General features: G+C 55.2%; 2 protein-coding genes across 2 annotated transcripts in view; both read left to right on the top strand.

Annotated features, from left to right (window-relative positions):
- The first annotated feature begins 371 nt into the window (after positions 1-371).
- On the top strand, positions 372-5952 carry Smim7 (small integral membrane protein 7). The gene is made up of 5 exons (XM_090335017.1): positions 372-504; positions 587-628; positions 840-892; positions 3757-3847; positions 5539-5952. Exons 1-5 carry the CDS (start codon positions 479-481, stop codon positions 5552-5554), a joined length of 228 nt encoding a protein of 75 aa, XP_090191143.1. The 5' UTR covers positions 372-478; the 3' UTR covers positions 5555-5952.
- Positions 5953-11595: 5643 nt separating this feature from the next.
- Med26 (mediator complex subunit 26) overlaps positions 11596-26300 on the top strand; it is a 36152-nt gene continuing 21447 nt past the window's right edge. The window contains exon 1 of the mRNA XM_090335003.1: positions 11596-11807. Within this exon, the coding sequence (XP_090191129.1) occupies positions 11736-11807 (72 nt within the window). The 5' untranslated portion in view covers positions 11596-11735. The remainder of the gene's footprint in view (positions 11808-26300) is intronic.

The following is a 26300-nucleotide window of genomic DNA, read 5'->3' as shown; positions in this document are numbered from 1 at the left end:
ACCAGGACGCCGTCCCTGGGCAGCTGGGGCATCCCGAAGGCCCCGTGCGGCGAGGAGCCCCCTCCGGGGCCGGGACCCCGACTCCCGCAGCTCCGGGCCGGGGCCCCCGCACCACCTCCCAGAGTCCCAACCCGGTGGACCATCGGGAAAACCATCACTGGGGCCTCGCCAGGTCTCACGCAGGCGCAGTACACTCCGAACGCGGGACCCACTGCCAGCTCTAAAGGGGAAGCTCCGCCTCTTACACGTCACACTGTAGCTCCGCCCACGTCCCCAGTAGCCCCGCCTCACCAACGGGTAGAGGCGCGCGCATTCCCCGAAGGCGGGCTGGCCTGTAGAGGGCGGGACTCCGAATGCTTTAGCCTTCGATTGGACCAGTCCTCTCAAGACTGCCTCATGATTGGTCGGCTCTGGCTCCGCTCGCCTCCTTTTGCGCGTACTTCCGGTTCCGGTTAGGACGGAGTGTCGGGCCGTAAAGATGATCGGGGACATCCTGCTGTTCGGGTAATGAGGGGGACGGGAGCGTGGGCACGGAGAGCCAGACGGGTTGGAAGGCGGCTGTGGTAACCGAGTTCTCCCTCCGCAGGACTCTGCTGATGAACGCTGGCGCCGTGCTCAACTTTAAGCTGTGAGTAGGCCGCGTAGGGTTGGCCCCACCCGTGGAGCGCTGGCCCCGCCCCGAGCGCCAGCCACGCCCCCTGACGTCACCAACCACGCCCCTCGGGTTCCCGTCCCCTTCCCCGATGCCGCCGTGGAGGGGTCCCCGCGCCGTTCTGAGCGGGTTCTTGCGGTCTTCGGGCCCACGAAGGCTGGACACAGTTGCTTGCTTGTCTTTGTAGGAAGAAGAAGGACACGCAAGGCTTTGGGGAGGAGTCGAAAGAGCCCAGCACAGGTACGTTTCCTTGTGCCCGATCCCGGGCATGAGCTCCCGGCCAGCACTCAACCACTGAGCCGCATCTCCATTTACAGCTTTTTGTTTTGTTTTTTTTTCTCTGTCGGTTGTGGGGTTTGAACTAAACCTCTTTGTGCTCAAGGCAGTCAGTGCTCTACTACATGAGCCCCAGTGCCACTTTCCAGGTCTGAGCGGTGAATGGGAGGTAAGAATGTCTTGGTCAGTATTCTGCACTTCCTGTCTTGGAACCGTGATGCTCAGATCTCAGCCTCTTGAGTAGCTAGGATGACAGGGGCGAGCCCAGCTACAGCTTTTCTTTTGGGTTAGTTTATTGGAGGTAAGTCTCTTGGCCTTGCCTGCCTAGACTGGCTTTGAACTGTGACCCTCAGATCTCAGCCCTTTTTGTTGTTTGTGGTGGTGGTTGCCGGGCTTGAAGCCTTTTGCCCAAGGCTCACCCTCTACCACTTTGAGTCACAGCACCACTGAATGGTTTTCCGGTGGTTAATTGGACATTAGAGTCACAAACTTTCTGGCCCAGACTGACTTACACATACCCTTGATCCTTGGGGCTCGGCCTCCTGAGCAGCTGGCTGGGATCGCAGACATGAGCCACCAGAGCCCAGCCTGATCTCATCCTTTTTAGAAGCCAGGGTTACAGAATTTTGTGTAGATCCTGTAGATTCTAAGCCTAAGTCTCATGCAGCAGGAAGTGTACATTCTTAGGCTTTTCTCATTCCAGAGTTTGTGCCTTTTTTATTTTTTTAAATTTTGGGTGGTGCTCTTGGGGTTTAAACTCATAACTCCAGGCCTTGTGATTACTAAGCAGGTGCTTTACCATTTAAGCCAGGCCCTCAGACCTACCTTCCTACCACCTTTCTTGCTTGCTTGCTTGCTTGCCAGTCCTAGGGCTTGAACTGTGTTGACCAGTGCACTCCCTCCTGCTTAGCTTTCTTTTATTGGTTGAGTTGTGTGTGTGTGTGGGGGGGGGAGGGGGTGTCTCACAAGGTTTCTTTGCTGAGGGTGGTCTTAAACCACAATCTTTCCATTCTCATTCTCTGCATAGCTGGAATTAGGCATAAGAGCGTGGTGCCAACCTTGGCCTGGGATTCATTGTTTAGTCCAAGCTGGTCTTAAAGTTGCCATCTGTTACCTTAGTCTCCGAGGTTCTGGGATTGCAGCTGAGTGCCACCACATGGCCATATTTGGGTGGGGGATAGGATGTTTTGTTTTGATGGTAGTAAAGATTGAACTTGGTGTTTCTGTGACATACAAACTCTTAGCCTAATTGTGATTAAGTTCTAAATACTAAGTCCCAGTGATTGTAAATAGAGATTCCCTCCTTGAACACTTGTATGTTAAACTTGTCATTTAAAATACGATGTAAAAGTCAACGTTAATAAATTCTTTAAAGGGCCCGGGAGTTTGGCCTAGCGGTTAAAGTGCTTGACTAGCATGCACAAAGACCCGGGTTCGATTCCTCGGTATCCCACATACACAACCAAGCCGGAAGTGGCAGAGACGAGACACAACCAAACCGGAAAAGTGGCAGAGACAAGACTGCGACGGCGACAGAGAGCGAAAGAAGCGAGCTGAGCTGAAGTGAACAGAGCCCAACCGAGTGGTGGCCGGAGCGAGCGGGGCCGGAGCGAGCAGGACCGGAGCGTGCGGGAGCAAGCCGAGCCAGAGCCAGCGAGGCCGGAGCGAGCGGGGCCAGAGCGAGAAGGGGCCAGAGCGAGCAGAGCCAGGAGCAAGCGAGAGCTGGCCGGGCCGGAGCGAGCGGGGCCAGAGCAAGCCAGGGCCCGAGCGAGCGGGGCCAGGAGCGTGCGGGAGCGACCCGGGCCGGAGCGAGCGGGGCCAGAAAGAGAAAGGGGCCAAAAAAAAAAAAAAAATTCTTTAAAAAAAAAAAGATTGAACTTGGGCACTACCACTTGAACCACGCCCTTCAGCTCTGGAGATGGTTTTCTTAATCAGTGGGCGGACCATCGGATCATGCATTCATTGATGGGTTCCTTCAGGTAGCTCCATCCACGAATCACCATTCTTGGATTGTATGGCTCTGTGGATTTCAGTCTCCTGTTAGCTGTGGTGGCATGTGTGTCCAATCAGGCTTAGCACTTACTGAGAATGGATCTTGTCAGCTTTGTGGCCTCTGGCGTTAAGCCTTCTGCTGTCAGCTTCCAAGTATCAGGATAATAGGTGGGAGCTACCATGCCTGACTTTGTTTGGCCTCTTTTTTTTTGGTAGGTCATGGGGCTTGAACTCAGGGCTTGGGTACTGTCCCTGAGTTTTAGTGCCCAACCACTTTGAGCCAAAGTGTCACTGTCTGCTGGTTAATTGAAGATGAGAAGCCCACAGACTTTGCTGCTTGGGCTGGCTTTGAACCAGGATCCTCAGATCCCAGCCTCCTGAGTAGCTGGGATTACAGGTGTGAGGCCCTGGTGACTGGCTTCCTTGGTCTTTTTAATGTACTAGATTTCTTCCCCTTGGAGGGGGCTTTGATCTTGTCATCAGAGGAGGTCAGAGGACATCATCAAAGTAAACTTTCTATTTGAGGTGCACAAACTAGAGATGCTTTTTCTGGGGAGGGGGTTGGGAATGGATGAATCCCAGGTAAGCTAGGATTCTACCACTGAGCTACATCTTAAGCCAAAAGTGACTGTCCCTTTCTCTGTGTTTGGGTTTCAGTCCCTAGGCATTCTTGATTGGACATTTGAGTCACATGTTCCTTTCCATGCCAGCCAGAGCTGCAGAGCCCAGTGCTCTGATGGGATTGGCTGGTAGCCTGGGGATGGGGCGGGCCTTGAGGCTGCAGTGACTGCAGTGGGTGGTGACCTTTGTGATGGAAAGTGGTCTTTGGCTTCCAGGTGACAACATCCGGGAGTTCCTGCTGAGCCTCCGCTACTTCCGGATCTTCATCGCCCTGTGGAACGTGTTCATGATGCTCTGCATGGTCGTGTATGTGCCCCCCCCCCCCCGAATCCCCGCAGCTGCCGCGCCCGCCAGCCTCCCTCCCGATCTGGCACTTGGGGCTCCTGCTCTCTCCTTCCCTAAGAGCCCTCCAAGTTAGTGGAGCTGTCACCCTCAAGTGCCACCTCTGTTGAGCCTGGACGTGTTCACTCAGGTGGAAACGTGGGGCACGGGCCTGGTAGCTGCTGGATCCTGCTCCACGTGGCTTTGAACCACAGTCCTCAGATCTCGGGCTCTTTGAGGAGCTAGGGTTACAGGCGTGAGCCCCCATGGTGGAAGTTTAGGTTTTCAGGAATGTTACAGAGACGATTCAGGAAGTTCCTGTTTTGGGGAGGGGGCACTGCTGGGGTCTCACACTTACCACACTTAGGCCCCATGCTGTCTCCAGACTGGGTGGGCAGCGGTCATGTCTTCCTTGTTTAGTCCAGGATCTTTTTTTTTTTTTGCCAGGTGTCAGTGCCTCAGCCTGTAAGCATAGCCGTGTAGGAGGCCAAGCTAGAGCAGTTCGGGCTCAAGGCCAGTCCAGGCACAAAGTTCATGAGAGGGCCCGGAAGGTAGCCTAGTGGCAGCGTGATCGCCTAACATGCAGGAAGCCCTGGGTTCAATTTCTCAGTACCACATACGCAGAAAAAGCTGGTGCTGTGGCTCAAGTGATAGAGTGCCAGCCCTGAGCAAAAAGTGTCCAAGGACAATGCCTAGGCCCTGAGTTCAAGACCCATGATTGGCCCCCCCCCCCAAACCAAACGTTGACGAGATGCCATCTCAGCCAGTAGCAGGAGCCTGTTGTCCTGTGCTGTCACCCACAGCAGTAGGAGGAGTGAGGCCCTGGCTGGCTCTGGGCGAAGAATAAAACCGCGATTCCTACATAACCAGAGCTGAGGATGTGGCCATCTGCCTGGAAGCACGAGGTCCTGGGTTCAACAGCCCCGCCCTCCCCCCCAAAAAAGTGATCTTTTTAGTGATGAAAGTGCCACAGTTCCAGGAATCACAAAATGGGCTGAGATGTTACAGCTTTTTTTTTTTCTTTTTTCTTTTGTGCCAGTCTTGGGTGTTGAACTCAGGACCTAGGCACTGTCCCTCCCTGAGCTGCTTTTGCTCAGGGCTAGTACACTGGCACTTGAGCCATAGTGTCACTTCTGTTTTTTTCTGTGTATTTGATACTGAGGAATGGAACCCAGGGCTTCGTGCATGCCAGGCAAGCAGGCTACCCCTGAGCTCCGTGCCCAGCCCAGCCCAGGATGTTACAGATCTGGGTGAAGGGTTAGTCCCTGTCGGATGGGCTTTGGATCCAGGACCCTGTCTGTTTACAGAATCTGCAGATGATTATGTCTTTTTTACCAAAGAAGCCTCGCTCCACTGCTGCTGTCTTTCTCTTCCTCCTCTTCCCCCTCCTCCTCCTCTTCCCCCTCCTCCTCTTCTTCTTCCTCTCCTTTTCCTCAGCTGTCCTCTCCCTTCTCTTCCACTTCCCCTTCCCCCCTACAGACTGAACCCCTCTTGGAGGTAACAGAGCCGAGACTACAGGCTTATTGAAACAATTGTTAGACTGTATTACTGAGTTACTTTTCTTATATAACTGGTTCCTGATCATTGAGTATAGAATTGTGTTTGCCATCCTACAAAGTTCCTGTTAGAGAAACTTCTCTCTCTCACAGCCATTTTTAAATCCCTCTGTTTTCCAGACTGTTTGGCTCCTGAGCCTGCAGACAGAACCCAGACCTTCCCTCCCTGGACATAGAAGCTGCCTCCTCCCTCTCTGCTGCCTTCCAGAATGTTCAGATCGGAAAACCAGGGACCTTCTCAGAAAGCCAAAGTGGTGGTGGGTGGGTGGGGTCACGCCTGGCCTCAGAGCCTGCAACTGTGGAACTGGGGTCTGGAAATGTAAAGGTCTCCTGAAGGCTTACGGGGCTAGGCTAACGTGGCAGTCCCACACGAAAGGTCTAGAACCTTCCATCGTGGTAGGGTCTCTCTTCTGACCAGTGCTCAGTGTAACGTGTTTCAGGATATCTCTTGGTTGATTTATAATAACTACACTTTTGGTTAGAATTGTACAGATTTTTTTTTTTTTTTTTTTTTATAAATCATTCCACTCCGCAGGTCTGTGCTTTATTGCTCACAGTTGGCCCTCCCACTTGAAGCACGGGAGCTGAGTCTCTTGGTTTTCTCTGCTTGGGCAGGTTTTGAACCAGGACCCTCAGATCTCAGCCTCCTGTCTAGCTGGGATTACAGTCCTGAGCCACGGGCACCTGGCTAGCTGCATCTCTTATCCCTAACTTTACCTGGGCACAGGGCTGGCTGGGAAGTGCGAAACCGTCCTTTGGGTGGTTTATAAATAACCAGCCTGCTGAATTCTTCCTCCATCCTGGTGGCGCCAAAGCAGCCATGGGTGCTGTCAGGATGAGGGCACTCTGCTGAATGGGGTGATCCCTGGAAGGAACCTGGGTAGCTGGTGGGAGGAGGGGCACAGCCTTGTCACCTGCAGTTACTGGGGACAGCAGTGGGATGTGGGGCCCAGGGAGGAGGCCGGGACAGGGAGGAGGAGGAGGGGCCCAGGGAGGAGGCGGGGACAGGGAAGAGGCAGGTTGGGACCGCCCTGTAGCCGGGGCTGGCCCTCCCCAGTGAATAGCTCTTTGAGTAGGTGACTTCTAGAGTGTGTCCGCTGAATCTTACCTAAGTGCCGGGTGCAGTGTTGGTCCAGAAGCTTCTTAGAGCAGCCCTGGCTTGGCGGCTGCGTGGACAGCGCATGGTGGCTGGCGAGGCCGTGGGTTGGTTGTGGTTTCTGAGGTCCTGATTGGTAGGGGTGGCTGGAGGGAGGAAGCCACTGTGTTGGCTGGAAATAAAGCTCATTTCTATAAATTGCATGTGATTTAAACTTGGAGGGTGGCGTCTTAGTATGTTACCCCGATTGGCCTTGGATTCTGGGGTTCGTTGATCTTCCTGCCGCCCCTCCCTCCTGGACCTGGGACTCTAGGAGTGGATTCCTGTGTTTGGTTATTTGTACGATCTGAGCTGGAGGTCTGCTTTCAGTGTGAGACAGGACTTCATTGTGCACCTCAGCTTGGCCTTGAGCTCTCCCAGGTCGGTGAGGAATCTGGCCCACTCTTTGCTCACCTGCCCCCACCCCTGGCCCCAACAACAGGTTCACGGTCGCCGCTGTCCCTCAGCCTTTGTGCTCATGGATAGCACTCTACCACTTTGAGCCACCACGCCACTTCTGGTCTTCTGGTGGTGAGCTGGAGATGGAGTCTCACAGGCTCTCCTGCCCCAGGCAGTTGCAAACTGTGCTCCTCAGATCTTCTCAGCCTGCTGAGAAGCTAGGCAGGATTATCAAGCCCTATGACCAGGTGAAGGGGAAGCTGGAAGGGGAGCTGTGATGGATGGCTAAAGTGCCATCCTCCTGTGGAAGAGCCAGGCAGCAGCATCAGGGTTTGAACTGGGGCCTTGCATCTGCTAGGCTAGCACAGTACAGCTGAGTGAGAACTCCAGCCCTGTTGTTCTCCAGTTGTTTTTAGGAAGAGGTCCTGCTTCCCGTCCAGGTGGATGCCAGACAGCTGTCTCCCTACCTCTGCTTCTGTCTGTGCAGGGCTGACAGGCCAGCACTGCCACACTTGGCTTGTGATTTAAGAGGTCTAACCACCCAGGCTGGCCTCTGAAGTTCCATCCTCTTTTTTTTTGGGGGCCAGTCCTGGGCTTGAGCTCAGGGCCTGAGCACTGTCCTTGGACTTTCTCAAGGCTAGAGCTCTACCACTTGAGCCTCAGCACCACTTCTGGTTTTTTTCTATGTATGTGGTACCGGGGAATCGAACCCAGGTATTCATGCATCCTAGGCAAGCACTTTAACCACTAGGCCAAACTCCCGGTCCGCTTTTTCACTTTTTTATTTAAATTTTTTTGTGGGTCATAGGGCTTGAACTTGGCATGGGTGCTGTCCCTGAGCTCAAGGCTCCCGCCCTACCCTTGAGCCAAGCCCCACTTCCTGTTTTCTGGAGGTCAATTGGAGATCAGAGTCTCAGGTCCTTTTGTGCCTCTGCTGGCTTTGAACCTCGATCTCAGCCTCCTGAGTAGCTAGGTACTGAATCGAACCTGGGTCTTCATGCATGCTAGGCGAGAGCATTCTACCACGAGGCCACACTCCTGGTCCATCCCACGTTTGCTTTGTGGTATTGGGGATGGAGCCCAGGCCCCGCCCCCACACAAATAGAATTGTGCAGGACTGGGGCTCTGAAACTTGACCCAGATAAGAGAAGGCCCCTGGATTTGCTCCCCCACTCAGTCCTGAGTCACCTCGAAGGAAGTGAGCTGAAGTGGCAGGCCCCTGTGGCATGGGGCCCTGTTTATCTGGCGCTCTGGGATGGGGCCCTGGCGGTCAAGGGCACACAGGAGTGGCTGGGCTGGCCCCTGGGACAGGGCTTCTGGGGTGGTAGTGGGTGCTGAGTGTGGGTGGCAGCAGCCCCCCAGCACAGCTGTGCCTCTGGTCTCGCTTCCTCGCCTGCTTAGGGCTGCGCTGTCCTGGTGTGAGTGCTTTCCTGTGCCTTCCAGTGTGCCAGCAAACTGAAGTGCCCGGAGTCCTGGCACCGTATCCTTACCATCCATGTAAAGACGACTTGGCTCATGGCTCTAGTGACAGGGAAGGCCAGCTGTATGCACTCCTAACAGCAGATAGCTGTTACAGGCCCACTGTTCTTGGGCTAAAACTCGGCTTGGGTGCTATTCTTGAGCATTTTTTTTTCTTTTTACCAGCTTGAACTTGGGGCCTGAGCACTGTCCTTGGGCTTTCTCAAGGTTAGCATTCTACCACTTGAGCCACAGCTCCATTTCTTCTCCTTTTCTGGTTAAATGGGCATGAGAATCTCATGGACTTTCCTGCCTAGGCTGGCTTTGAAGTGCGATACTCAGATTTCAGCTTCCTGAATAGCTGAGGTTACAGGTGTGAGCCACCACACGTGGGGCCTGGGGAAGTGACAGGCAAGGCACACAGAATCATGGGTCCGGGGTGGGCTTCAGCACTTCCCCAGCTACTTTCTCGCCTGGGGAGCAGCCATGGCTTTCCTCTGTCTGCTGGCAGTCCCAGCGCTGGGTGAGGAAAGCTGCAGGTCCAGCCACAGTAAGCAATCCAGGTGTAGGTGTGGGCAAAACCAAGACCATATTTCAACCAGTGTAAAAAAGGGCTGAAGGTTTGGCTAGGCTGTAGAGCCATGTATGTGGGGCTCAGGTTCAAATCCCACTACTGCCACTGCTATCCCCCCAAACCATACACTGGTGAGGACAACCACGTTTCTGCACCTCCACTTTGGGTCAACGGATAGCAGCCCCTCACTGGGCTGTGGCCACTGGAGCTCCTGAAGATTGGCCAGGATGGTGGCAGAGCCCAGGGCTCGAGAAGGAAGAAAACTAAATTCACTGTCTTTTTTTTTTTTTTTTGCCAGTCCTGAGCTTGAGCTCAGGGCCTGAGCACTGTCCTTGGACTTTCTCAAGGCTAGAGCTCTACCACTTGAGCCTTAGCACCACTTCCGGCTTTTTTCTATGTACGTGGTACCAAGGAATCGAACCCGGGTCTTCATGCATGCTAGGCAAGCACTTTAACCACTAGGCCAAACTCCTGGCCCTGTCTTTCTACCTTTTAAAGAAGTACTGTAAAAATTTTGGTTTCTTTCCTTTTGGGGGTATTTTTGTGTACCATACGTATTTTAATTAAAAAAATATATGCAGTGCATTACATTCTTTTTTTTTTTGGCCAGTGCCAGGGGCTTGAACCTTCAGAGACTTGTCCTCTGCTTTTTCTGCCTTAGGGGCTCTGCCACTTGAGCCTCAGCGCTCCACTTCCGGCTACTGGTGGTTAATTAGAGATGAGACCCATGGACTTTCCTGCCTGTCTGGCTTCAAACCACCATCCTCAGATTTCAGCCTTGTGAGCAGCTGCTGTTACAAGCCCTGTCCACTGGCACCTGACTCAAGGACTGGCTCTTTCTCCCATGTGTGTTTTCCTGTTTTCTTTTTACTTTTTTTTCCCTTTCAGCCTCTGCCTCCAGAGTGCTGGGATTGTAGGCACACACCACCACACTTGGCAGGTTTCACTTTTAAAGTAAACAGAAGTGCACTTGGACAGCGGAAGTAGGGTTGTAAATCCGAGGACTGCCTGGCATACATAGTTTGATTGCAGTCTGGGCCACATACTGAGATGCTATCTTAGGGAAAAAAAAAAAAAGAAACCAAAAAAACCCAAACCAAAAATCCCCAACAAAATTGGAATGACTGAAAGTCAAGCACAACTCTGAGCCCCAGGCTCAACCATCCTTTTTTTAAATTTATTTTTGATTTACTATTATTTTTTTTTGCCAGTCCTTGTGCTTAAACTCAGGGCTTGGGTACCATCCCTAGGCCTTCTCAAGCTAGTGCAGTCTCCCAGACTTTTCCCGCCTGAGCTGTCTTTGAACTGTGCTCAGAGCTCGGCTTCTTGAGTAGCTAGCATTACAGGTCTTGCAATGCTTGTGCTGGGGATGGAACCCAGGCGGTTGGGCCTGCCAGGAAACACTCCACTCAGGCTCTATCTTTAGGTCCCTCCAAGAAGAAGCCTGAGTGGAGGAATAGACAAGAAAGGTTAACACAAAACAAAACATCCCCTGAAGCAATGCGCAGGTGACCCACCCAGTAATCCTATTATCCCAGCTCCACCGGGGGCTTAGGGAGGGGGGTCGACGGCTTCCGGCCCACCCGGGCCCACCCGGGGCCGGGGCTATGAAACGATCTCGGGTGGAGGGCTCCTGACCAGTCTGGCCGGACGTCTCCCGTGGACCGACCGAGCCGTCCGCCCTGGAGATGCGGCTCCACGGGGAGAGCGTGGACCAGGTCAGTGAGGCGGCCACGCCAAACACGGGGGGGCGGGGTCCAGAGGGGTCAGGGGTTAGCGCCCCGGCCCGCGGGGTCCCCCCCACCGCCCCGCTCCCGCCTCCTCCGCCCCGCGGGGTCCCCCCACCGCCCCGCTCCCGCCTCCTCCGCCCCGGCCCCCTTCCTCCCTCGCCGTCCCGCGCTCCTGCCCGGCCCAGAAGCCGGGCCTCAGATCCAGCCTTGTCACTCGGGCGTTTCCCGCGGTCCGGTCGGTCCCGTCGGTCCGCGGCGGCGGCCGCCTCCCCGCGACCCCTCGGCGAGGACGCCGGGCCTCCGGCCGCGTGTCGGGTCCCGGCCGCCAGGGAGCTCGGCCGCCCCGCCCACAGCCCGGGGCCGGTCCCGGAGCGTCCGGGCTCGGGGATGCCGGGCGCACGCTCCCCGCGGCCGACCCTGCCCGGGCCCGGCGGGGGCGGGGTCTCCGCCGCGGCCGTTGCCCCGCCCAACCGCCTCCCAACCGCTCCTCCGAGTCGGCCGGCCGGGTCGGGCGAGTGCGCCGGCGCGCGCGCCGCGGCGCCTGCGCAGAAGCGCTGGGCGGGGCGTGCGCACGGCCCCGCCCAGGCCCCGCGTCTCCGGCCATTCCCAGTTCCCAATCTCCTTAGCGTGGCGCCGACGCTGCGTGCGGCGCGAGTTACCCAGAGGGCCGCGCGCGGGGGCTGCTCAGTGGAGTTTGGTTCTCGAGGCGGCGGCGGCGGTGGCGGCGGCTCCTCCTCCTCCTCCTCCTCCTCCTCCTTCTCCTCCTCCCTCGGCGGCTGCGGCGGCGGCGGCGGCGGCGGCGGCGGCGGCGGCGGCGGCGGCGGCGGCGGCGGCGGCGGCGGCCCGGGCCCGCGCTCCGGCCCCGGCTCCCCTCTCCGCCACCCCGCGCGCCCCCACCTCCCCCGGCGCCGCGGGGAACATGCGGCCCCGCTCCCGGAGGCCGGCGAGTGAGTGACCCGCGTCTCCTCCGCAGCCCGCCCGCCCGCTGGCCCGGCCTCTCCCCCCCCGCCTCGCCCAGGCAATGACAGCGGCTCCGGCGTCCCCGCAGCAGATCAGGGACCGGCTGCTGCAGGCCATCGACGCCCAGAGCAACGTGAGTACCCTCGGCCGAGCGGGGCCGCGCCGCGTGCGCGCGGACCCTCCCCCTCCTCGGGGACCCCGGCCCGCCGGGCGCCGGCCGGGCCCGCTGCCACGCCGCCCCTGGCCCCTCGGACCCGGGCCGGGGGCGGGTCGGGCCGCCGGGCGGCGCGCCCTACGTGAGGCCGAGGCTTCGGCGCGGCCTGGGCTTTGGGAGCCCGGCGAGGGACCGGAGCCCGAGCCCTCCGTCCTCCCCGGCCGCCCCAGCCTTGCGACGCCCCCCCTCGTCGCCCCTCACGGGGCTCACCTGCGTGGCCCCCCACCCCCCGCCCCGGGGAGCCCTCCCGGAGGGGGAGGGGAGAGAAGCGGCCCGGGAAGCAACTGGTGTCCGGGGTATGGCTTGGCGGCGCCGGGGCCGCGGCCGCCCTGTGCGGTTGGGGGACCAGGGGCGTCGTCGCCCCCCTTTTCCCGGCTGCAGACCCCCCCTCCCCCGCCTGGCTCCTGCAGGAGCCTCGGCCTCCCCCCGGCCCCAGCCGAGTGTCCAGGGTCCCTGGTGTTGAGACCGTGCCTAGCTCTGGCCAGGGAAGGTGGGTCCTGGGGCGGGTAAGATCCTCGCGGTGGCCTTTCGGGGCCAAGTGCGGCGCCGGCCGGGCCAGGGCCGGACGGGTTTTTGGGTTGTCAATTAGAGGTGATTGTTCTCTCTGCCACTCTCCCCGGAACCCCTCCCCCACCGGGAGCTTCAGCCTGGTGCCTGGTGGTGACCTAGACCAGCTAGTTGGTCAGGGTTAACTCCAGGGGTCACAGTCTCAGGTGCTCTTGGCCAGGAGCCCTCCTCCTCCGGTGAGTGTAGGGGACAGCCCACCTTTGTGGGTCCAAGGTGCCCTGGCAGTGTGTGGGGGGTCATCCCCCCCCTCCAGCAGCAGACAATAGAAAGATGCAGGCATCCAGGTGGAAGGGGAACGTTTGCTGGGAGACCAGGAAGTGACCACTGAGATCACTTTTTAATATGCTGAGATGGAAGCAGACTTGTCTGGGGCTTGGCCAGGGAGCCCAGGTATCTCTCCGGGAGGAAGAGGAGCTTGGCTGATGTCTCTTAGGTTAAGATCGGCTTTGGTAGAAATGGTGGTGGTGGGGGGGGTGTCACCATTTCCCTGAGGCCCTGAATGCTGGATGACCATACTGCCCAAGAGAGCTGGAGGTGCAGCTCAGGTGGCAGTAGGCCTGTCTGGCAAGCTCAAGGCCTTGAGTTCAAATCCCAATGCTGCCTAACGAAGATTGATTCCAGAGAATTGGGCATGGTGACACACTGCCCTGTTTTCAGGGCACTGGGGGGGGTTGAGGCAGGAGGAATGGAGTTGCACAGCTCAATTCTGTCTCAATAGTAATAGTAAGAGCAACAAAATAAAAAGCAATAAAAAGATGGAATCCGTGGTAATTTAACAAATGTTGTAGTCTTTTTTTGGTTATGGTTTTAAGAGTGGAGTGGGCAGAGATGATCAAACCTTCTAGAAGGGCCTTTCTGCAGGGAATGGTGCTGTTGTGGTAATTCCAGGACTGAAAAGGGATGGAGAGTAGCTGTGGTACCTTTTCCTCTTTCCTGAGCTGGAGCTTCAAGTCTGCTTCCTGCCTTTCTCCTGGCTGAGAGGCTGCTGGGATGTTAGCACTGATTTCCAATGCCACCTGGGAGAGCAGGCGCCGGCCCTGGTGTAGATCAGGTGTGACAGTCACGTCGGGCTTTGGTGTGTGCACTGCTCTCACCTAAAGGAAAGGGTTCCTGGGAGTGGGAAGGGAGAGGAGGAGGGAACAGACCTTGGTGGATGTGAGCGTGGAGCTCACATTTTGTGTGGCTCATTTTGAGGGACACTAGTGATAGATGTGGGAGAGTCCTGCTGCTCTTATTTGTGGTAGATGGAGTTGGGAGATTGTGAGTGATGAGGAAAGTGCCTCCTTTAAATGTTGCCATCGTCAGTGCCAGCCTCGAACCCAGCTAGGCTCTGGGACAGGAGCTGGCTCTCCCAGAGCCTGGCGGAGAGGGCCCAGCCCCATGCCAGGGCTTCTGCACGTTGTCTGGGGCTGATCTGGGTGCAGGTGAGAGGAGGGTGCTGGCGCCCCACCACCCAGTGCCCTGCCACTTACAAACTCCATCACAGGGTGATTGACACATATTGAAGATGCTTATAAGAAGCAGCAGAAGAAGAAAAAAATGGGGACAGAGTGGAAGAGCCAACACTAAAATTAAACCTCTTCTGAGAGAAGTGACAGAGAATTGTGTCATGTAATGCTTACCTTAGGGTCATGGCGATTATGGTTAACAAGCTCAGCTGTTGTTAGAAATCAGTGTCAAGCCCACTGACCTGAGGTCCACAGGCCATGTCATGGCCCACAGCCCACCTCCCCTGGACCACATCCTTCTCAGGCGAAAAGCAGTTTGCTCTAAAGTTTAATTTCTGGAGTATTTGAATTTTTATCACAGCAGGCTCAGAGAGTTTTTTTTTGTTGTTTGTTTTTTGTTTTGTGGGTCATGGGGCTTGAACTCGGCCTGGGCGCTGTCCCTGAGCTCTCCAGCTCAAGGCTTACAGCCCTACCCTTGAGCCAAGCCCCACTTCCTGTTTTCTAGAGGTTAATTGGAGATAAGAGTCTCAGGTCCTTTTGTGCCCAGGCTGGCTTTGAACCTTGATCCTCAGATCTCAGCCTCCTGAGTAACTAGGATTACAGCATGAGCTACTGCGTCTGGCTTCAGTGAGTAATTTGTACCAATCTGTAATACAGCAAACTTCACCCTCCTTTTTGAAAAGCAACAGTTTACTGAGCCCTGAACCATCATCTCAACCTTAGTGGTGCGTGTTAGCCCTGCACGGTGACATTTCTCAGTGCAGTGTGCATGCTTATTCAGCCTGATTTGGGGAGAGGTGGAGACTCCCCCAAGCACAGGATCCCCCCTCCCACCCCTCCTCAGGTGACAAGGCTGCTCCCTGGGTTATGAGAAAGCCTAGGCCCTGCCCTGGCATAAAATGTAGTCCCAAGAGCAGGTTCTCTGCAGCAGAGGTGCTGGGCTCGCTCCTTCCACAAGTTCAACTCTGTGAGTCTTAGGGGCCTTCTTGGGCCTGACTCAGGGGCTGCATATGAGTCCACGTTTCCCCAAAAGTCTTGGTGACTAGCTGCCATATCTCCGGAATTGCAGTTGTAGAATGGTCTAACACAGAACTTTCTCCAGCTGGTAACCAGGGCTGTGCCATGGTGGTAACATGCCTAGCTTTTGAAGGAGCAGTCAGACAGTGGAAGGGTACTGTCTCCCCCGGAGGCAGGCTGGGCACAGGCAGTGATCCTTTCCTCCACAGAGAAGGCTCTGAAGAAGAGGGATTTGAAGGAGCCTTTGATGTCAGGCTCTGGAGCCAGAAATCTCAGGAGCTGCCTTCTTCCTGCTTCTTCAGGCACCAGGAACCAAGGGAAAGGCATGCAGAGCCCTGCAGAGAACGGACACAAGGAGGATCGCTTTCCCTGTCCAGGATTTGAGTTTGCGAGTTTAGCTGTTACTTGGCTTGGATGGCCTATGGGCTCCTTGCCTGCAGTGTGTGCCTGCAGATGCAGCTTCTGTGCTGAGGTGCGGCAGAGGCCAACAGAGTCCTCCTAGGTTTTCTGTTCCCTTGCTTCAAATCTATGCAGTGTGTGTCATGGGAGCGTTTAGACGGTAGATTTCTGAGCAGAGGCGAACCCTAAATGTGCATGCTTCTGTACTAGTGTTCAGGTTTCTCGCAGCAGCCCCTCAAGGGCTGGCTTCCTGCACTAGGTGTTGTGTGGCCGGAAGATGACAAGGTACTTTTTCATTTTTTAAAGCTGATGCAGTGTTAGGTAGCGGGTCCAAAGTTAGGGGCTTACCTGTTATTCAGTGACAGGATTTCTGTCGGGAGAGGCACAGGTGAGGTGGGCCAGGGCCACGCCTCGAGTGGGTTAGAAGAGAAGCAGGAGGGCTCCACTCAGCACACCCCTCCCAGACTGCTGGCCTTGTCAGGACACATAGGCGGGCCTGGCCTTGGGATTTGCTTAACCCGGAGCAAGTTTTTTGAGAAAAGAAGGCCTGCCCACCCCACGGGTTGGTTTGAGACTGGGTAAATTTACCTTTGCTAGATCTAACGGGAATGACACTAGACAAGGCAGCTGTGCACGGCGGAAGAGTGCTGCGCGAGCAGCGCAGCTTGCCACAAGTCCAGTCTCGCTCTACTTTCTGCTTCATGGCAACAGTGCTGTGTGTGTGTGTGTGTGTGTGTGTGTGTGTGTACATGTGTACATGTGTACACGTGTACACGTGTACATGTATTCGTATGTACGCCAGTCCTGGGGTGCTTTTCCATTTGCTACACTACCTCCAGTCTTGCTTTTTTGCTCGGTAATTGGAGATAAGAGTCTCAAGGAGATTTTTTCCCCCAAGCAGATTCTTGCCTAGGCTTACTTTAAACTGAAATCCCCAGTCTCAGCCTGCTAAGTAGCTAGGATTACAGGGGTGAGCCAGTGGCGCTTGGCTAGCATTTTTGATGTTAACTTTAAATGCCATTGATCTGGGCCATGAGTTTGGCCTAGTGGTAGAATGAATGCTCACGTAGCATGTACAAAGCCCTGGGTTCAATTCCTGGGTACTCATACCACATACACAGAAAAAGCCAGAAGTGGTGCTGTAGCTCAAACGGTAGAGCTTCTGGCCTTGAGAAAGCCCAAGGACAATGCCTAGGCCCTGAGTTCAAGCCCCGGGACTGGCCAAAAAAAAAAAATACATTGATCCTTAAAGTATCACTGACTCCCACTCTCCAGCATGTTAGAGGACGCAACACCTGGGCATGTGAACTCTGCCTGATCTTGCCCTGTTCTGGGATGGCGGGAATGAGGGGGTTTCTGATTCCTAGAAGCAGAAGTAGCCAGTCAGGACGCCCTGACCCTGAGGCGGGCTCTTCAGTCTGTCTTGATGCAGGCTTCCTAGTCCTTCTAGTATGTATCTTGGCTGAGGGACTGTCCCAGGTGCAGCCTATGGGGAGGCAGAGCCTCTGTCTTGGCAGTCAGCTGGGCTCCAGAGATGGAGCTGAAGCTCTGGCTCAGGGCTAGGTGAAGGGCGCTGGGGCGGGGCTGTGTCTTCTCAGCTCCAGTACAACAGAATGGGTCCCAGCATTCCCTCACTGCAGGAGAGTGCCCCTTTGTGTGTGTTGTGTGTGTGTGTTGTGTGTGTGTGTGTGTGTGTGTGTGTGTGGTGTGTACTCCAGCCTGCTCCCCACTGCAGACCTCTCTGTAAGAATGGGTACAACAAGCCAAGCTTTTTATTCCTGTGGATCATGGGAGCCCAGTTCTGCCATCAGCATGGGCCGGCGGGGTTGGGGTTGGCAGGTGGCAGGCAGGCACCTAGGAGGCGACACCTGCCCGAGCTCTGCCACTCCGGCCCTGGGAGGCGAGCCTTTCCTCTCCCCATGGGAGCTGACCAGCCATTTCCAGCCACCCACCCCACCCTGGGGATATCCCTCCCTGCCCTCAGAGACTAGGAGCATCCTAGGAAGGGGCACAGAGTGACAGCACCTGAGCTGAGGTGGAAGGAGAGGAGCTGTTGGAGCAGCTGGACAGACCTCTGGCTCTGTGTGTCTCCATGTCTGGAGACAGTTCTGGGCTGAGCGAGCCAGCAGGAGGCCGGGATAGTTGTCCCCCAGTGCTTTGCTGCATACATAGGCAGGTTCTGTCTGCTCCAGGGTGGGCCTGAGGATGCAAGTGCATGATTGGCTTTGCAGCTGTTCTTCTGGAGAGGTGCCCAGGCTGGCCTTTTCTCCCTTGCCTCCTAGGTAGCTGGGACTACAGGTGTGAGCCACCATAGCAGCCTGAGTGTGTGTGTAGTATTTGAAATACTGTTATAGCCACTGGGTAGTTTTGAGGTGTGAGCCCAGACTGAGGGAGGCAGGAGTCCTGGGAGAGAGGGAAGCCTCCTGACACCCAGTGCCCTTCTGGGTTATTGCTAGAGCTCGCTCTGGAAGTGCAGAGCCCCTGCATGGCATGTGCCATGCCCTATAGGGCCTTAGGCTCTGTGGCTTCTAGATTGCCAGCGGTTCTTTGATGCTGGATGGCGCCTGTAACAGGAAGGGTCGTATTGGGCCATCGTCATGCCCTCTGGGGACTGCCATGCAGGTGGAACTAAAGGTCTGTGAATGCCACTGGGACTTTGGCAGAGGTCCTAGACTTATGCATGGTCACTGATAAACAGGGCCCTCCAGATGAGTTAAGGACAGCTTCCATCAGAGGCTTTCCCCAAGCCCAGAGGTGTACACGGCATCTTCTGTGTCTTGTGGGCAGTAGGTGCCTAGGTATCATTTACTGAGCATTTACTATGTGGTAGGCACTGGGTGGACCATCTCGATCCCCCCCCACCCCGTTGTGGGGCCTGGACTCTGGGCCTGGGTGTTGTCCCTGAGCTCTTCAGCTCAAGGCTATCACCCTCTCACTTAAGCCACAGTGCTGCTTCCAGTTTCTAGTGGTTAATTGAAGATAAAGAGTCTTACCAGACTTTAGTGCCCAGGCTGGCTTTGAACCGTCATCTTCAGATCTCTGCCAATTGAGTAGCTAGGATTACAGGCATGAGCCACTGCGCCCCGTTCATCTGAGCACCTTTTTTCTCAAGGCTAGTGCTCTGCCACTTGAGCCACAGCACCATTTCCGGCTTTTTCTGTGTATGTGGTACCGAGAAATCCAACCCAGGCCTTCATGCATGCTACGCAAGCACTCTACCAACTAGGCTGGTTTAGTTACCCATTTGGTTAGTTCTTTGCTCCTAAAAGTAGTTGCTCCATCTTGGAGAGACTTAAGTACAATTTGTCTATGGACTCAGATGAGAGACTTAATCAAAATCTGTCCTGACGGGGTTCCAGGTAGTCCTGAAGCAGGTGGACTGAAAAAGATGGTCCCACCTTCCTTCCAAGGGGTGCCCAGCCTCCAAGGCCAGGAGCTCCCGAGCCTATTGACCTTTCAAGCTGGAGTGAGTGGGTTTAAATGTTGTGCTTTGCATTTCTCTCCCCTCCTGCTTGCATTTGTCCCTCCCACTGGCTGCAACTGCTTTTTCTTTTCTTTTCTTTTTTTTCTGTGTGTGTGTGTGCCAGTCCTGGCTTAAACTTGGGGCCTGAGCACTGTCCTTGAGCTTTCTCAAGGATAGAGCTGTACCACTTGAGCCACCGCACCACTTTTGGCTTATTCTATATAGGTGGTAACTGAGGAATGGAATCTGGGTCTTCCTGCATTCTTGGCAAGCACTCTACCTGTTGGCCAAACTCTAGCCCTGCAACTGTTTTTTTTTTTTTTTTTCCTTCTTGTTTTGCTAGTACTGGGGCTTGAAATCAGGGCCTGGGCATTGTCCTTGAGCAATTTTTGCTCAAGACTAGTGCACTGTCACTTGAGCCACAGCACCACCTTAGGTTTTTTCTGTGTATGTGCTACTGAGGAATCAAACCCAGGACTTTGTGCATGTTAGGCAAGCACTCTACCACTAGTCTGTGCTCCTGACCCCTGCAAGTGTTTTTGAGTGCAAGGGTACATTTTTACTATCCTGGATTTGGAGATACTGAGGAAATCCAGGAACAGAAGCTATCCCTAATCTAGTTGTGTCTTTAGAGTTAGTCACCAGCACCTGTAGTTTATGCATGTCGTTCTAGATACTGGGGAGGCTATGATCTAGAGAATGGTGGTTCAAGGCCAGCCAGGGCAAAATGTTCTTGAGCTCCCATCTCAATTAAAAGAGCTGGAACTGATGCTGCATGCCTGTTGGCCCAGGTATGTGGACATAAATAGAAGTGTGGTCCAAGTCAGCCTCGCAAAAATAAACAAGATCTTCTTTGAAAAAGAGTGAAAACAGAATGGACCAAGAGCAGCTGCCTGGTGTGTCAGGTCTTGAGCCCAAACCCATGTAAAATCTGAGGGTGGCCTCTTCCATAGGCCTGGGTCCCTTAGAATTCAGCCGCTGCCCACTTCTGGTTGGATCCCTCTGCTTCCCTCCCAGCTCCCATTTGGGGAACCTGGCCTTGTTCAAGGTGGTTTCATTCTTTTTTTTTTTTTTTTTTGCCAGTCCTGGGTTTGAGCTCAGGGCCTGAGCCCTGTCCTTGGACTTTCTCAAGGCTAGAGCTCTACCACTTGAGCCTCAGCACCACTTCCAGCTTTTCTTTCTATATGTGGTACCGAGGAATCGAACCCGGGTCTTCATGCATGCTAGGCAAGCACTTTAACCACTAGGCCAAACTCCCGGCCCGGTGGTTTCCTTCTTGAACCACTCATCACCTCCTGTTCCTCACAGCCAGCTTGTTTTTGTGGTGGGGGATTGGGAGGTGTTTTTGGCTGTCAGGGGGCTTGAACTCTGGGTCTGGGAGCAGTCCCTGAACTCTTGAGCTCAAGGCTACTTCCCTACCCCTGGAGGCACAGCCCTACTTCCTGTTTTCTAGTGATTAATTGGAGATGAGAGTCTCATGTTCTTCAGTGCCTGGGCTGGCTTTGAATGGGGCTCCTCAGATCTCCGCCTCCTGAGTAGCTAGGGTTACAGGCAGGAGCCAGTGAGCCACTGCACCTGGCTCGGGATTTTTTTTTTTTTTTTTTTTTTTAAAGACAGGATCTTGCTGTGCTGCTGAGGCTGTCCCTGAGTCCCTGGGCTCATGAGCTCATGGCCTGACAACAGGTCTGGTCAGCTCTACTGTCCCTGGGATTCCTGATGGCAGCGTGTGAGTTGCTGTCTGTATATTTGGGACTTTTGTACAATTCAGGAAGGGCCTGCTATGTCTTGGTGACAGGTCTAGAACTGGCCAGCAGTGATTACTGAGCTAGAGCAAGCAGTCCTGAATGCTGAGCTCTTCCCTGAGGTGTCCAGTCCTGGAAGGCAGGAACCAGTGAGAAGACTCAGGCGCAGTAGCCACGTGGCTAGCGGGATCAAGATGAGACCAGCGTTTGGCTCACCTGTTTGGGAGTTGCCATGTCCCCAGGGAGAGGGCATTCGACCATCCTGCCTCCATCCTAGTCCTCTCACTTGCCATGCGCTGTTGCTTATCCAAAATGCTTAGGGCTAACGGTGTTTCCAGGTTTGGAGGTTTCTGTTTGTTTTAATGGTTGCATTTTTGAACTTTCATAGATTCTCTACTGATTGAGTATCTTTAATTCAAAAGGGGAGGGGAGGCTTTAAAGTCTGAAGTGATCTAACGTTTGGAAGCTTTTTAGTGTCATTAGGTACTCAAAAAGTTTTGTATTTTACCCAGATGCCAGTGGCTCATGCCTATAATCCCAGCTACTCGATAGGCTGAAACGTAGGTTAGGCAAAAAAAAGGCTATCCTAAGAGATATGATCTCCACAACAACCAGCAGCAAAGCTGAGCTCAGGCTCCAGCGGTGGAGTGCCAGCGAGTAGCTCACACCTCTAATCCCGGGTACCCAAGAGGCTGAGCTCTGTGGATCTCAATTAAAAGCCACCCTGAGCAGGAATGGCCCTAAGATGCTTTTCTCCAGTTTACCACCAAAAAGCTAAAAGTGGAGCTGTGGCTCAAGTAGTAGACTGCCAGCCTTGAGTGATAAAGCTCAGGGACAGCGTCCAGGGCTTGAGTTCAAAGGAAGGAGACACACGCGCGTGCACACACACACCCACACACACACGTACACACTTTGCATTTTGCAGCAATTTGAATTTCAGTTTTTGGGTTAGAGATGATCATTCAGTGTGTCCCTGAAATAGTGTGTGCTAACTGAGAAAGATGTTCAAGGTTGTTTTGTTTTTTCCCTTTTCGTTTCTGGCTGACATCTTTTACCCCGAGAGAGAGGACTGCTTGAGCGCAGAGTCTGGCATGTGTGTGGCCTCTGGCTGTAGCGTTCCGGTGCTTCTCCCTGGGTCGTATCATAGAACTCCTGCCTAGCAGGCATCGGGTCCTGGGCTTCATCCTCAAACGAGAGCACCCCTCCACGTGCCTGGCTCCCCCCGGGCCTGCGGGCCCTTTGGGTTGTGTGACAAGATGTATCTCCCCATGTCTTCTGTGGCTGGTCAGCTGTGGCTGCTGAGACTCTGGTCACTCCCCTGCCATGTGCACAGTGGGGCTGGCTGCTGCCGGCCACCCTGGGTTGGTGAGTTATTGAAAGGACTTAGGTGATTTAGGGCCCAGAAGTGGGTCCAGTGCCCGCCCTTCAACCTGCTGCACACACCTTACATTGAACCTCCGGGTCCTGTGGTGAGGGAGGGCAAAAGAAGCCACTGAGGGCATTTTTTTAAACAAAAAAATTACTTTTGGTGTGGATCCTAGGCATTGTCCCTGAGGGGTTTTGTTTTTTTGGGGGGGTGGCAACAGCAAGGACTTTGCCACTTGAGCTGCAGCTCCACTTCTGGCTTTTTGGTGGTTAATTGGAGATGAGGTCTTTTTGTTATTGGTTGTGGGGCTTGAACTCTGGGCCTGTGTGCTGTCCTTGAGCTTTTTCGCTCAAAGCCAGAACTCTGCCACTTTGAGCCACAGTTCCACTTTGGGTTTTCTGGTAGTTAATTGGGGATAAGCATCTCAGGGCCTTTTTTGCCTGGGCTGGCTTCAAATTTTGATCCTCAGATCTGAGCCTCCCAAGTAGGTAGGATGAGAGGCTTGAGTTCCTGAGGGCACCTCGGAGCGGCCTGTGGTAGTGATGTGTAGGCACGTTGAATAAAAAGATGACCCTTTGGGCTGAGGGCTGAGTCCTTGTCCACTCCGAGGCTTGCTCTGCCCTGCATACCATCAGGTCTCCATCCAGCTCTGGTTGGGATGCTTGGATGCTGATTTTCTTTCCCACAGGTCACCTGGGGAGGCCCTGGCTGGGCTGGCTCTCTGCTCTGAGGGCTGGTCCTCTGGCAGCTGCTTGCTGTACTGTGGGCCTTTTGCAGTGCCCAGGCCTGCTTCCCACCGGCTCCTCTGTGCCGTTGGTGGGGCTGGTGGTGTCCTGGTATGGGCATATTAAACAAGTCCGTCCATCTGTCCTTCCTTCCTTCCTATCCTAGGGCTTGAATTCAGGACCTGAGCTTGGGCTTTTTCAAGGCTAGTGTTCTGCCACTTGAGCCACAGCACCACTCCCCTCTCCTGTTCTGTGTATGTGCACTGAGGAATGGAACCCAGGGCTTCGTGCATGCTAGGCAAGCTCTCTACCACTAGGCCACACTCCCGGCCTCACGTTTTCTTGAGCATTGGGTAAGTGGGTATCTGGCAGAGCCCCATCTTCACGCCCTCCCAGAGGGAGACTGTGCTGTCTAGTGGGGCGGCCCTTTTGTGAGAGGCGAGCCTGCCTCACAAAACGAAGGCAGAGTGCTGGCCGTCACTCTGCACTGATCTCCGTGTTGACCTGGCCTCTCCCCGGCAATGTCAGGTTTTCTTGATCACGCCTTCTGGGTCTTCCCCAGAAGCCCTGAAGTTTCACCCCACTTCCTCCAGCTTTGATGGGGTCAGCGGGGCATGAGGCATGGCTTACCAAGGGGTTGGCAGTGTGCAGATGGGTGCATACAGTAGAAGGGGTGTCTCCAGGGGGCCATGGCCCGTTCCCTTGCTGGAGGACAGGCTGCGGGGTACATTGGATTGTCCTGTGGTGTGGCATCCTGAGGGCAGAGGGTGTAGCTGGAAGAGCAAGCCCTGTCCTGGTGAGGGGCCAGTGTTGTAGGTGACCCCAGGTTGCAGCAGTCACAGACCCTGAACCTACCTGCTGTCACCCAGACAGCAGCAACCATGTTTGTTCTACTTCTTTGTCCCTCGTTGTGGGCTCAGGGTCTCCCGTGGCTCTCACCCACTTATGCCCAGCTTGGCAGTGGGTGGATCTGTGCTTTGGAGGTGGTACAGTGGGCGTAGTCAGCCAGCCTGAGCCCTCCCCCAAGTCTTCATGCCTCCTGTGGGCAGAGGTGACCTGCAGCCTAAGCAGACTGATGGGGACCAGGGGTTGGGGTTGCCCTGCCCATTTCCTCTGTTCCCTCCTGGGAACCTGAAACTGACCAGTGTGTTTCCGGGCCTGGCTCCTCCCCTTAGGTTAACTGAGAGGCCCACATGATCTTTCCCTGCAACCTCTCTTTCCCCTCCTGGTTTTTTTTGGGGGGGCAGGGGGAGCTCAGCAGTAAAAAAAAAAAAGAAAGCCAGCCAGTGTGTTCCATTGGCTGGGAGTTGACAGGCTGGCAGAGACAGAAGTGAGCCAGCCGTGTAGGAAAGGTGGGTGCTCTGTGGTGGCTTCTGTTGGAGGGTGGCTTCTGCTTGGCGTTTAAGTGAGTGCCATCTCCTCTCCTCCCTGGGTTCTGTAGTGTTTCTCTCACTGCCTGAGCACCCACCCTTCTGCTCCCTGCTCTGGAGGTGCTGTTTGGGGTTGAATTTGAGATGAGAAGAAATGAGGGGAAACCTGGCCATTTTGCTGTCCTGGGCCTGTTTGGGCGGGGGAGGGGCTTGTCTCTGGAGTGTGGAGCTACTGCCAGAACCGGACCCTGTAGGAAGGTGGAGGGAGGTCTTTCCTGAAGAAGCAGAGCCCTAGCCAGCCTTGGCTGACAGGACAGAAAGGGCCAGGACCCTTGGGTGAGTGGAGACGGGACAACTCTGACAGGTTGTACTTGCGTTAGGGTGAGCAGCGGAGACCTGAGCATTCTCTGTCTTGAGCAGTTGGCTGTGGTGGGGTGTTGCCCGCTGGTCGCCCTGGACCGAGCTCTGTGTGTGCAGGCTAGCACTGGTTCTCCATCCTGTTGGGTGGTGGGCTCCGCCCAGTTGGGAAAGAGGAAGTGATGTCACCTGCTTTGTAAGGCAAGCCACCTGGGCCCCAGGGTGCCTCCCGTGTGTGTCACTCCACTTGTCTTCCTGGGTCACCTTGTCTTTTGGCCTGGATGTGAGCTTCTGGAAGGATGGTAGCCTTGACTGTGAGTGGTGCCAACCCCACACCGGCCTTCCGGTTTTTTCCACACTCCCTGCCAGGGTGCCTGCGTCCCCCCGACCCCTTGCCCAGCATTGCTCTAGGTTCTTAGCTGACTAGAGCTTCAGGATGTGTGCTTCCATTGTGCAACACTTCTTCCTGCTCCTGGAGCCCCAGGCAGCCCACCAGCTACAGAGCAGGTGCTGTGCCCAGTCCTGCCCTCCACCTGTGGGGCTGTGGGCCATCCATCCTCGCAAGCTGGGTCTTGCAAGGGTGAGTCGGGTGGGAGGTGCAGTCAAGTCTTCTGCCCTGTCCTCAGAGCTGGGATGCTCTGCCACTGAGAGTGCTTGGTTGTGAGCACCCACCTGGCTCCCATCGCTGCCCTGGCAATGCCTGTCTCTGTGTCCTGGCTTTCCAGAGAACGCCCCTACCTCTGGTTAGCAGTGGGGCCCCAGGATGGCCCCAGGATGGACGTAGGACTGCCAGAGCCTGTGCAACTTGTAGCTTTTGGCTGTGGCATTGGGAGATTGCTGGGTGGGAGCGATGGGAGCTGGCTGCTGCTTAGAGACGCCTGCCTCAGGCTCAGGGAGCCCAGGGCCCCACTGGTCAAAGTGAGTTCTGCCCCAAGCTTCCAACTTATACGAACCTGTGACTTAATTAATTAATTAATTAATTTTGGTAATTAATTAATTTTGGTTTGTCCTAGGGCTTGGATTCAGGGTCTGGGTGCTGTCTCCAAGCCCCTTTGCGCTCAAGGCTAGCATTCTTTCACTCTTTTTTTTGTTTTGTTTTTTTGTTTTTGTTTTTTTGGTTGGTCAAGGGTCTTGAACTCTGGGCCCAGGTGCTGTCCCTGAGCTCTTCAGCTCAAGGCTCCCGCCCTACCCTTTGTGCCACAGCACCACTTCCGGTTTTCTAGCGGTTAATTGGAGATGAGTCTCACAGACTTTAGTGCCCCAGCAGGCCTTGAATCATGGTCCTCGGATCTCAGCCTCCTGACAAGCTTGGATAACAGCTCCTGGTGCACTCCTGGTGCCTGGCAGTGTGTAGTGCCTAACCTGGGGTACCCAGAGGTGGGGATAGGGTTAGTGGGGCCTGGCATGGTTGAGGTTGTGGCACTAGGGCTTGGCAGGTCTGGGGGAGGACACCCCCCCCTAGCTGTTCCGCCTTCAGGCTTGAGTCCTTTGGTGGGGGGGGGCACCAGAGCCTCTGGCGTCAGACCTGCTCTCTGCTGCCTGACTGTCTCGTGAGCCCTGAGGCTGTATACAGGAGAGCACTGGAGCAAGTCACTTCATGTCTCTAAGCCTGAGGTCCTGTCTTTCCTCTGAAGGGTGCTGGTGGTATCCAGAACGAGGGTGTGGGGGGGGGATCGTGTTGGGTGTCTACCCTGGATGCCCCTGTTTTTCCTGAGGGTCTCTTCTCAGGGACAGTTCCCAGCCAGAGCCATGTCAGCTCCAGCCCCTAAGGGAAGGTAATTTCATTCCAGCTGTTGATTGATGAGTGGAGATCCTCTGAGCTTTTCTTGTACCTCTAAATAAAAGAAGATGGCTGGAAAGACGAGTTGGGGCCCAGGGCGCGCAGGTGGCCCTGGGCTCTGTGGCTGTGGTCGTGTCTGGCTTGTCTGTCTTGGACTGATCACACCACTGCTGTCCTG

This window comes from Megascapheus bottae, chromosome 1 (genome assembly GCF_031878675.1).
Source record: "Megascapheus bottae isolate mThoBot1 chromosome 1, mThoBot2.hap1, whole genome shotgun sequence".
NCBI lineage: Eukaryota > Metazoa > Chordata > Mammalia > Rodentia > Geomyidae > Megascapheus > Megascapheus bottae.
The sequence above is the reverse complement of the archived record's forward strand: the minus strand, read 5'-3'. Positions and strand labels throughout refer to the sequence as shown.

Bases quoted from the DNA above. Each gene is read 5' to 3' on its own strand.
- Smim7 (XM_090335017.1), top strand. From the start codon at position 479: ATGATCGGGGACATCCTGCTGTTCGG. The intron at 505-586 runs GTAATGAGGGGG...CTCCCTCCGCAG, and splicing joins GGGGACATCCTGCTGTTCGG to GACTCTGCTGATGAACGCTG. The intron at 629-839 runs GTGAGTAGGCCG...TTGTCTTTGTAG, and splicing joins GCCGTGCTCAACTTTAAGCT to GAAGAAGAAGGACACGCAAG.